Source organism: Sturnira hondurensis, unplaced genomic scaffold, assembly GCF_014824575.4.
Source record: "Sturnira hondurensis isolate 20B ecotype Veracruz unplaced genomic scaffold, ASM1482457v3 Scaffold0021354, whole genome shotgun sequence".
Lineage (NCBI taxonomy): Eukaryota > Metazoa > Chordata > Mammalia > Chiroptera > Phyllostomidae > Sturnira > Sturnira hondurensis.
Genome location: NW_028093985.1, coordinates 6,553,998 through 6,566,171, shown reverse-complemented (window position 1 = coordinate 6,566,171; position 12,174 = coordinate 6,553,998). Strand labels below are relative to the sequence as shown.

The window sequence follows — 12,174 nt, the reverse complement described above, 5'->3', positions numbered from 1 at the left end:
TTAAATATAGTTAATATTCAAGTTTTCTGGAAAAAAAAACTTACAGTGCTGAGATATTGAAATTGTTGCAACCTCTATCCCTTTTTCCCTCTCTCCTTCCTTTCTCTCAACTTGCCTCTGATGACAGTCTTCCTGCTTCCATGGGGTGAACATTTCTAGCCGCCTCAAAGCCTTGCCTCAAAGCCCTCCCAGTTTTCCTCCTCAAGGTTGTAAGAACCACAAATCAAATGGCTGCTTCTCTTCCTGACCAGGGATTGAACCGCGACTGTGGTGCTTTGGGATGACACTCTAACCAACTGAGTGCCTGGCCAGGGCTTCCTCTCTCTTAATCCTAATCTACTTTTGTTCCTCTCACTCTTATCTAATTCTTTGTGTCTAAAAATAAATAAATAATCAGTTCTCAATTATCAATCAGTTCTCAAAAATCTCTAAGTGAATCCTTAATTGCTAATGCTGCTTATGTCCTTTTAAGTTAACAAGGTAATTTGTTTATTATCATTTCCACTGATTCAGGTCTTGGCCAGCATACTGCTTAGCTGACCTTGATTATTTTAGTTTGATTTTGCCCTTCTTAGAAAAGAATAGTTTTGATTCATTGTTAAAGATGACAACATAGTTTATTTCTGGCTGCTTCAACTTTTTCCACTAATTGCTATGGTTCAAAATTGACCTAGAAAGACTCACTTTGGATACTGTTCTCATTATTCACTTAGTCGAATTTGACTTTGTTGTAAAACAACTTGTGTTGTCATTTTATACCTACACTTTATCCTTGTGTTGACATGGAAACAGGATTTAGGAGAAAGATTGCATGAGTGACATTAAAGGTTGAAATAGAGGTTCCATTAATAATTGAAAAATAGGTAAGCAATAACATGGAATCAGAGTCATTTTTCAATCTTTGACAGCTTATATAATTTATGGCATCATGGTATTATTAGTTAAAATTGTTCATATGTGAAATAAAATATATACAGTAGTATAAAACCAGAAACACCCCGCAAAGAAAGTCAGTCTCACCAAGGTGACATTTTCTATATTTGTTCCCAGCACTTTTTCACATGCAGTATTTATATGTAAAGTATATAAATTATCATGACCTAGGTACCTCCTTATATTCTCATGTTTTTTTTCTAATTATAAGCATTTTCCTGTATTGTACATATTCTCCTTTTTTTTTTTTAAATTTGAGGAAATCTTGCATTCTTCTAAGTTGGCAAATTGTGGCCATACCTAACCAGGTCTCTACTGATAGTTTCATTTCCTTCCCTAACATGTTGGTAGCCTAATATTCCTAGTGTAAAGCTGGGCTGCCCCAAGATCACAAGGGGTCCACCATGCTGCTCTGTAGCATCTGGTGCTAGGACCTCAGCTGGGAAACAGGTTTATCAAATGACCCCTCGTTTCGATTTTTAATATCAAATTTGGATAATCTGATAATGGAAGATGCAAGAATAAATGTCAGCTTGAGCTTGATTTGAAATCCCATTATTTTCCAGAGGGATAAATCAAATTTACCTTGAACACAAATCTTAATTAAAAGTAGAAATAAGAGGAAATTTTGTGACAAAATATAAATTCATTTTGAGTAGCAGGCAACAAAAGCTGAAATACACTAAAATCATTATGTATATGTTATAGACATATTTTTGATTGCATTTCTAAATAATTCTAGGAATTGAAAAGTAGGGCAGATAAAAAAATTGAAACTTATTGGAAGAGTTCTCTCTCCCCCTTTTCTTCCTACCTGTTCAAATAAAATCACATCTTACATTTTTATGCCATCTTCTTCTCAAGTAATTTTTTAATATCTTTTATTCTAACCAATTAGTTGCTTATGTAAACCCAAAAGTGTTTCAGTTCTTTAAAACTACGTTTCTAAATTGCGTTATGCTTCAGAGTTTGCTTTGCTTTAAAAATTATTTCTCCTTCAAATTTCACTTTTTAGGTCATTGATTCTAATTTCAGTTGAAATATTTCATAAGTAAGCATATATCAGAGTCAGTTTTAACTTTAAGATGAACTTGTGTATTTTAATAAAGTATAACACTTTTTATCCCCTCCCCCCTCCCCTTTGTTTTTTAAGGAATCAGCAGGCGGGGATCTTCAGTCTCCTTTAACACCAGAAAGTATCAATGGGACAGACGATGAAAGAACACCTGATGTGACACAGAACTCAGAGTCAAGGGCTGAACCAACTCAGAATGCATTGCCATTTTCACATAGGTACAAATTCAATTCAACCATCATGATTAAGTGAAATATGTAAACATGGAGAGTTGTTTGGGCTTTGGATAAATGTTGCAAAGTTAACAACCCTAAGTGAAAATTCCAGGTCAGACTTTTTAAACTGTTCTGTTAACATCATTTAATAATTTATAGTTGCTTAGATGGGCTAGAATGAACATTTCCTTTATCTGTGTAGAAAAAGGGCTACTGAGCTAATCACAGGACAGATCATTTTACAGTGAAACACTATACCTATTATCATAAATCTCTTCTTATTTTTTAATAACATTCACTGAAAGGCCCTCTCTGTTAACCTGGTTTCCATTTTCCTGTATATTCTTGAGGGTTATAATTTTTAAAAAATAATTTCCTGCTCTGATAAGCTTTTCTAGTCTTAGAGGTGATCTCACTGTATGCTTTCACAAAAGGAAGCAAGTTATTGGGGTAAAACTTCTAGAATGAACATGTTAATGTTAACATCAGAATTATTTTTGCATATCAACTAACAGAAGATAAATGTCTACATGCTAATGAATTTTAAGAGAATTTGATACTTTAAACAGGTACAATTTATCCTTTAATTTTGTAGTTGTCAGACTTCCATTCAACGTGCTTTCTGACGGTTCTGAGTGCTGGTTCTTCTGTAGTTCAGTTGTACTTTTGATGTGGTTGTGTGAGGAGGCCCAGCTGTGTTTACCAATGCCACCGTCTTGACCAGAAGTCTACAATTTATCCTAAATGTGTTCCACACCAGTTACATTAATTTTGGGCCAAACTGTGGTACTTTTAGGATGTAAAGAGGTCTGTGAAACTACAGTGTTGTGAATGTAAAGAAATACATGTCAGTCATTGTCTTAAAGTTAATTTCTATGCTTCTTTGGAAACTTCTGACTAGGTAGTATTAGTTGAAATTAAGATAAGAATTTTCAAAAAAAAACATAAAAAAAACCTGTCACTGCTATATGTAGACTGTTAACTAGCCCCTAAAAGGATTACTAGATTTCTCTGTGTAATAATAATAATAAAAATCACAATAATTTTTTTAAAGTTATTGTTATTCTGTTACAGTTGTCCAAATTTTCCTCTCTTTGCCCTTCTCCCCAGCCCACCCCGTGCCCCCACAGTCAGCCCCCACATTGTTGTTCATATCTGTGGGTCATTCATACTTGTTCTTTGACTAGTCCCTTCCCCTTCTTTCCATTATTATCTCCCTACCCCCCTCTTCTGATCACTGTCAGTCTCTTCCATGTTTCCCTATAATTCTATTTTGCTTATTAGTTTATTTTGTTCGTTAGATTCCTTACAAAGGTCAAATGATATGGTATTTGTCTTTCACCGCCTCACTTATTTCACTTAGCATAATAGTNTAATAATAATAATAAAAATCACAATAATTTTTTAAAGTTATTGTTATTCTGTTACAGTTGTCCAAATTTTCCTCTCTTTGCCCTTCTCCCCAGCCCACCCCGTGCCCCCACAGTCAGCCCCCACATTGTTGTTCATATCTGTGGGTCATTCATACTTGTTCTTTGACTAGTCCCTTCCCCTTCTTTCCACTATTATCTCCCTACCCCCCTCTTCTGATCACTGTCAGTCTCTTCCATGTTTCCCTGTAATTCTATTTTGCTTATTAGTTTATTTTGTTCGTTAGATTCCTTACAAAGGTCAAATGATATGGTATTTGTCTTTCACTGCCTCACTTATTTCACTTAGCATAATAGTTTCTATTTCCACCCATGCTGTTGCAAAAGGTAGGAGTTCTTTCTTCTGTGTGGAATTCTGTTGTGTTGATATATGATATTTTTTTATCCATTCATTTATTAATGGGCACTTAGTCTGTTTCCAAATCTTGACTGTGGTAAATAGTTCTGCTGTGAACATGGGGGTGTATAAGTTCTTTTGAATTGGTGTTTTGGGATTCTTCAGGTATATTCCCAGCAATGGAATCACTAGGTCAAAAGGTAGTTCCTTTTTTTATTTTTTAAGGTAACTTCACACTGTTTTCCCCAGTGGCTGCACCAGCCTGCACTCCCACCAACAGTGTATCAGGATTCCCTTTTCTCTACAACCTTGTCAGCACTTGTTTGTTAGTGTATCGACGATGGCCATTGTGGCAGGTGTGAGGTGATATCCCATAGTGGTTTTAATTTGTGTTTCTCTGATGGCTAGTGACATTGAGCATTTTTTCTTATGTCCATTGGCCATTGATCTGTCCTCCTTGGAAAAATGTCTGTTGAGGTTCTTTGCCCATTTTTAATTGGGTAGTTTGTCTTCCTGGCGTTGAGTCACATGAGTTCTTTATATATTTTGGAGATTAAACCCTTGACTGATGTATCATTGCCAAATATGTTGTCCCATACAGTGGGTTACCTTTTCATTTTGCTGATGGCTGCTTTAGCTGTGCAGAAACTTTTTAACCATAACTTTCAAAAAGAAAATGTTCCTTTGTTGTGCATATCTTTTTGGAACCAGTTTTTAAGTTTTGTTATAATTTTGTTAACCAATGTCATTCTAAGAAATTCAATAAAAAGGAAAAATAAATTTAATTATATAAATACAAGGATAAATGACAAATTAAAAAATCATTTCTTTAGTATATTCTGAAGAATTATGATGTGAGCTCCTCCAAACTCTTTTTCATGAGAAACTTAATTTTCATAGACTGTGCTGACTCTTAGGGGCATAGGATTGAACATATTGGAGACTAATATCAAGGGACCGCATGGTCAGGCTCAGGAAGAAGAAATGAGGTGAGGTTTTCTTTTGTTTGTTTTTTAGGAATAAACAAATAGAAACTCTGATAGTAAGGCTATTCTAACTTATTTCTAAAAACACTAATTTGCATAAACAGCACACATATCTTGGAATTATCACGGTGATCATGCTTTAACAATTGCAGTAGAAGCCTGTTCTCTTTTCTGTAGCTGTAAAAATGAACTCATGAAAATCTTTAGTTCCTCTGATGTGAAGACTATATTATTTGTAAAGCATACAGGTTTTTAAAATATGCAATTACAATTAAAAAGCAATATGATTAATATGCAATTTTTAAAATATTCATGCTGAGGGAGGAAAATGTCTTTTCTATTAAATTATATTTAACATATCCATTTAATAAATAGACAACTACATTGAGCATAATTATAAATTTGATTTTTTTGGCTAACAGTTGAGTCATGTGCGTTGAATACTGTGGCATTTAGAAATAGAACTTTTGTATTTAACATTTGTAAATGCTATTTTAGTTTACTTCATGCACCAAAACTTTTCTGAATGTTTCTTATTTTGCTAATCCTTGGTATTTGGAGTTTCCAACTGGGCTTGGTCATCTGTTGATCTTCCCCATTCCTAGGAGTCTAATAGGAGTTATTCACTTTGAGTTGAAGATAGAGCTTCTTTGACTACTGGACTCTGTAGATTAGCAATCGAGGTATTTGAGTTCTGAAAATAAAACTTAACAGATAAATTTAAGCTTTTAATTATGTTAAAAGCATTATATAATCTTACAGTTTTCTTATTAATGTAAAAATATTTTAGCTGTAGGATTTTAGACTTATTTTCTAACCTTGTTTTGATTTCTATTTGAGACAAAAGATGATGTATTTTGTAGTTAATGTTAAAATACCAAAATATCAATTAGAAGTGACCTCATAGATGGGATAATTTAGGGTTTTTGAAACTGTGGTAATTTGAAATGAATTTAGGTTATTTATGGAATTCTGAGTATAGTAAAACCAACTAGGGAACTGCAGAGTAAAACTCACATTAAGAGTAGAAACTGTTTGGGTGATGGACATATTTACGTGTGTGCTGGGTTAACTGTCCTTATCCCAGGGGACCTGTGTGGGGATAAGATCACTGTTTCATGAGTTAGAAGGAATATTAAAATAACTTGTTAAATCTGAAACTCTCAAGTGTTTAAACCTGATACACTATTCTTTTTGTGGTAAATGAAGGCAATTAAAATCTGTTTTAAGGCATATCTAGACCATTTGTCTTTCTTCCTTAGTATATTAAAATTTTTTCTTTTATTTTTCAGTTACAGTTGGCATTTAATATTATCTTAGTTTCAGGTGTACAGCCTAGTGGTTAGACATTTGTACACCTTGTGAAGTGGTCACCCGTAAGTCTAGCACGCACCTGACACCACGTATAGTTGTCAGTGTTACTGAATGTATTCCCTATTTAGTACTTATTTTGTTGGAAAAGAATGAATAGCAAAAGAAAAAACCATTTTGCCAACATTTTTCTGTTCTGGTTGATACCATTTTGCTGATAAATAAGGAGCATAATCACTAAAATGTCTTTTTCTTAAAGGAAGGATATAGGGAACAGTCAAGTTAGGTAAGGGTTAATTTAGGGGTGGATTGCAGTGATAGCTACTTACCAATCCAATTTGTGCTGTTCTTAAAGATTCAGATTTGATGACTGAATCTACTGAATTCATTAGTGAACGTATCAAAAAAAGACCCTGATTTTCATTTGGTCCTGAAAATTTTAGTAATGTGGTTATAGTTTGTTCTTTCCTATAAGCTTTGTTTATTTTTTAAAAGGTACTATTTAGCCTTAAAGAGAGAAGAAAACATTTTTGTTATTCCTTAAACCTATACAAATGTTCAAATTTATATGAGAGAGGGAATATACTGTTATGAACTATCATGAACATATGCGTCATCCAGCCTCAACAGTTATGAAAAATGATTACTCTTATTTCTTTCTATCCCTATTGACTCTTCCGCTTTGGGATTATTTTTAAGGCAAATCCTGGACATATAATTTCATCCACAAACACTTTTTTACAATTACTTTGAACTTTTAAAAACATATTTACAAAGCTAATACAACATGTTATTTTGTATGTAAGTCAGTGGCATTATAGGGTTACTTGAATAACTCTGTTGTTTGATGTTTTAATTGTGCTGCATAACTAAATTTTAAAATGAATTGGCTACTCAATACTCCTTGTTCAAGTGCTCTGGTGCTGTTTTATGTCCTTGTCATAAACGATACAAAAACATGCTCAATGAATAAATTTCAATAAATTAATTCTTTTTAAGTGTATTTATTTAAGTGCTTTTAAAGTTTAGGGACGTGAAAAAGAGGATAAAAATGTTTACTAATTTCTTTATGGAAATTACATTAAATTTTATCTGAATTCTTTTTAAAACTAAATGATAATATCCTTTTGAGACTGAGCAGGTGTAGGCTCTGACTCACTGGAGTGTGTGCCACATCCTTTGCGACAGTGGTCTTAGATTAGCTGTATGCTGGATAAAGTAGCTGTATACTAATAGGCTGGCATATCCACATGGGGGAAGGGTTCGTTTATTTTTAAGATTTATTTTTTTAATATTTTAGTTATTTATCTTTAGAAGGGAAGGGAAGGAGAGAAATATCAATGTATGGTTGCCTCTCGTGAGTCCCCCGCTGGGGACTAGCCTGCAACCCAGGCATGTGCCCTGACTGGGAATCGAACCGCGATTGTGTGGTTCGCAGGCCCGCGCTCAATCCACTGAACTACACCAGCCAGGGCTATTTTTAAGATTTAAAGCTATCTAAAATTCTGTTGGATATAATTAACTTTATAGTAGCCCAGTGCCGTTAGAGTATGATACTGAAAACTAAAACTATTAATTTTATAAGTTTATGAGCCTCAGATACACAGTAATATACGTGCGTAATAAAAATAATAACTGCTGTTATATATTTGAGCATTCAGAATAGATATGTAGACATTAGTAGCTTGTGAAGCTGTTTTTGTACTGGTAATTTAAATAACAGTTTGATTAAATTGATGGAAAATAGGCTCTTTTCAGCACTGATTAATTTAAATTCCTGTGATGGTTAGATAATACAGTCTTATGGTGCTGCTACAATTGATGCATTTCATGGATACCAAATAAATCTTCTGTTGTGTTTGAGATTTTTCTGTCCCTACATGTTTCCAACAGATACTTACTAAAGGATGCACACAGAAATGTTACTTTCATATATTGATTTTGCTTTAGGTCAAAATAACTATAATTTTACCAAAATTTATGAAATATGGATGAGCTCATTCCATTTATATTTAGTAAATGTCTTCATTCATTATCTGAGTTTTGGAAACTGATTTAAGGATTTCAAACTGATCTAAGGATTTTTTTACAAGTTCAAAAACTAAATTTCATTGGAAATTTTACACACCATTTCACTTAACATGTTAAAATTTTAAAAAGTGCTTTATCTTGAATCAAATGCAGTTTGTATGTCAAAGATGATACAAAGAGGGAAAAGGGGAAGCTCTGGGGTACTGTACTCTGCCAGTCGTCTCTCTCTTTTATGAAGAGTAAAGAGAATTTATAAAATCACAGATAAGAACTAAAACAGAAATAATTTTGGCAGTAAGTTTTATTGGTATAAAACTTTGTATGGGTATAAAAAATACTTTGTATGTAAAGCTTGAACTTGGTTTCATAAGAAGCACTTTGTCATTAATATAACTGCAGATAAGCAATATAAGTTGTAGGATTTCTGTTATTGTTGCAGTTCCAGTTGACGTAAGCATCTTTCACCATTGAACCTCAAAAGTCGATGAGGTTGGTTTTTTTTCTGTTGTTAATTCTAGAGAGAGGGGAAGGGAGGGAGGGAGAGAGGGAGAGAAATATTGATGCAAGAGACGAACGTCGATTGGTTGCCTCTTCCACGCTTCCCGACCAGGGGCCACACCTGCAACCCAGGCATGTGGCCTGAGCAAGAGTCAAACTGGGGTGGGATGGGAGTAAAAGACAGAACACTCTACTTGAACAACAATTAAAATAAATAAATTTTTTTAAAAAGAAGAAGAATCAAACTGACGTAAGTTTGCAAGGTGATGCCTAGCCGACTGAGCCACACCAGCCAGGGCAGATTAAGTTTTTAAAAATTAATTTGAAGGCCAAGATAGTTTGTGAGCAATTGCAACACAACAGTTTAGAGCTGTCAGAATTTCCTTTACCATAATTTTAAGCAGCATTTCATACGAAGTGCTGTAGTAATTTGGTAACATATATTCTTCTGCATTCTCTACGAAGTGAAAAGCAATTTGTGCATTTTTAAACAAGGTGCAATAAAAAATATACTTTAGTGACCAACAGTGTTTATTAGCTTTCTAAATAATTATAAATTTCCTATTTTGAATTATTAAAAAACGAACCTTTATTCTTTCCTAATGTGTTAGAAAAAATTTTGAAGAAAGCATAAAAATTGGCTGAAGCTTTTTTTCATGTATTATAACTTATAACTTATTATAACTTAATATAGGTTATTTGCAAGATGAAAAAATACTAATCATTTGCTATAAAGACATTCCTAACCACCTCCAATAGGAATTAGTCCTTTCCCCTCCTCCTTGACATCACTGTAATTGATGGCAAAGAGTGTTCACTGTCCATCTCTTATGGTTGTCAACTTCTGTTTTCAAGATGAACAGCTGGAGTTAGAGGTACGGTTATTCACACTGACCCCAGGTTAATCATGAACTCTGTAGAGGGCTTTTTTAAATTACTTTTTTTCCCTTCCATTTTTGTTCTTGAAGATTGTAGTGGGGATTCCAGTGGAAGCGAGGTTCATGATATGGACAGTTTTGGTCTATGACTAAGGGAAAATGTTCTTCCTCTGAATTTGGCTTTCCATCTTTCCTCTTACTAGAGTAGTAAGGCACAAGTAAACATAGGCAGAGGGCAAGCAAGCCACTTGCATGTGAAATTTGTGGTGAATGTGACTGCAAGGAATGGTGAGGTCTGTGGTAAAGGGGAGTGGCTGAGGTCACCTGGTGATATGAAAGCTTTTTAAAAATACAGAAGGATTGGAACTAGATTACACACCTGGTTTCCAGTTTACACCTTCAGAATTTTTGAACTGTGAATATTTGTGGTTTACATATGGTTTAGCCCAGAGTAAAGATTCCCAGCTAGTAATATCTGTTGTAAGGCCCTTCTAAACTCCTGGTGTAGGTATTTGGTAGGAGATGGTTTGCAGATTTGGAGTACTGGATATTTTCCCTTTGGTGACACATTACTCTGACAGATGTTAATTTTCTCAAACTTAAAAATCTGACCATGTCACTTTTCTCCTTAAAATATTTTGGTGGTGTGGTGCGTGGAGACCAGTCTGTGGTCTTCAGATGAGGCCTCCCCAGCCTCATCACCTTGTGCTTCTGTAGCAGTCGCTCCAAATAGCAGCTGCTCCAGATTGCTTGCACTCCGCCACATGAAACAAAGCAACCAAGCCGTTGTTCATCTGCAAGTCTTTTTGCTTCCTTGTGTTTGGAATGTTCTCCCTTCTCTTTGCAATGGTCGCATATGCTCCTGACACACACAAAATCCATCCTTCTTCCTACCTCATCTCTGCCTCTAACTAGACCATCAACTTTTCAACCTTGTACGCATCCTGTGAGCTTCAGGGGTGCTTATGTGTCCTATAAGCATCACCTCTGGTGAGCTTTCTCTCATGCCCTCAGACTGAATGTTTCTTCCTCTGGAAATCCCGTTGACCTTCAGACTGACACATGGAGGTTAACATTAACTTCTTGCTCACTTTCGGGGCAAAGATTATGTTTCATTCATTTGTATCCCCCTTGGGTCCCTGGTGGACTTCAATAAACATGTAAATAAAACAGTTACCTCGCAGAAATGGAGTACGTGCTCTGAACATCCTTGGTTCTGCCAAGTCAAGTTACACCTGCGGGTTTGCAAAGCCTCAAAGTGAAGATACAAAACTAGTTATAATCTTTGAAAGTCAGTCACAGTCAACTTAAGTTTAACTGACTTGATCTAATTTTCTTCAAAATTTTCTAGTTTGTATAAAGAAATTTTAAAGATGAAGTGTTAATAAACAATGTTGTTAAGTACCTAAGTAATATGAAAGATGAAAAATGTACATTTTTCTTAAATAGAATAATTTTTATTCTTAATAATTCTTATTTAAAAAGCAGTGCAGAGTGATTCAATGATGTACTTTCTATGAAAATAGACAGTATTTGTATTCTGTGTTTTTAAACCAGTTATCACTAAAATGTGTTTTTGAACATTTCATCTTTATAAATGTCAGCACAAGTATTATTTAACTCAAGTGAATTTAAGGGCAATAGATTTTTTTTAAATTAAGAATTGTAGTATGTACATTTGGTAGAATGTACATGGGGCCAGCTCTTGGTTCATGGGATAACATGTCAGCCTCACATTTCACGTGAAAATAAGCCAACAGTTAATCACTGAAATGTATTGAAGCTGTAGTGTCCAAGGGCTACCTTCCTGATAGGAGGTAGGAAATGTAAATACAACTAAATAGTTGAAGCGAATGTACATTTTACTTTTGTTACCTATCAGTTTGCCATTTTCCATTGACAGTTTAGCTTGGCCATGTATCCAATGTAGACAAAATAGTCATTTTTTTTTACTTTGGCCTAAATTGAAGTTGGAATTTGATATTACAACTTTGAGGATAGAAGGAACTTTTGCTATTACATAGTCCAGCCCCTTCATTTTACGGAAGCGGAAGCACATCCACGGAAGGGGTATTTAGCATCACTGCTTGCTAATGGCTCGATTGGACCAGAGGCGTGGGTCTGCAGAGTGCTGGATGACCAGGGTCCATTCTGATGGAGGCAGCGCTCCCACTAAACTCCAGGAGCATTTGCTTTCTGTATCACAGTTCAGACACTTACTATCCTGATTTTTATCACTGTTCTACACACATACATCATTGCTAAACTCCCCTACTGGATTCTTAGCTTATGGACTAAGCCTGGTTGACTTACAGTTCTTGGTATCCCTTATAGATTCTAGCCATTTAGGTATGTAGCATATAATTAATAAACTTGTTGAGTGAATACATAGATAGGCTTTTACTGTAACTGAGGTGACAGAAAGGGTTAAATAAGATAGTTCAACTTGATCATTAGCATCCAAAATATGTCACATACTA

The 12,174-nt window shown here is 34.7% G+C and overlaps 1 protein-coding gene across 2 annotated transcripts in view; it reads left to right on the top strand.

The window, feature by feature from the left end:
• Nucleotides 1-12,174, top strand: part of HOMER1 (homer scaffold protein 1) — a 112,698-nt gene that overhangs the window by 63,496 nt on the left and 37,028 nt on the right. For both annotated transcript variants that reach the window (XM_037032207.1, XM_037032206.1), the window contains exon 5: nucleotides 2,087-2,226. In XM_037032207.1, the coding sequence (XP_036888102.1) occupies nucleotides 2,087-2,226 (140 nt within the window). The remainder of the gene's footprint in view (nucleotides 1-2,086; nucleotides 2,227-12,174) is intronic.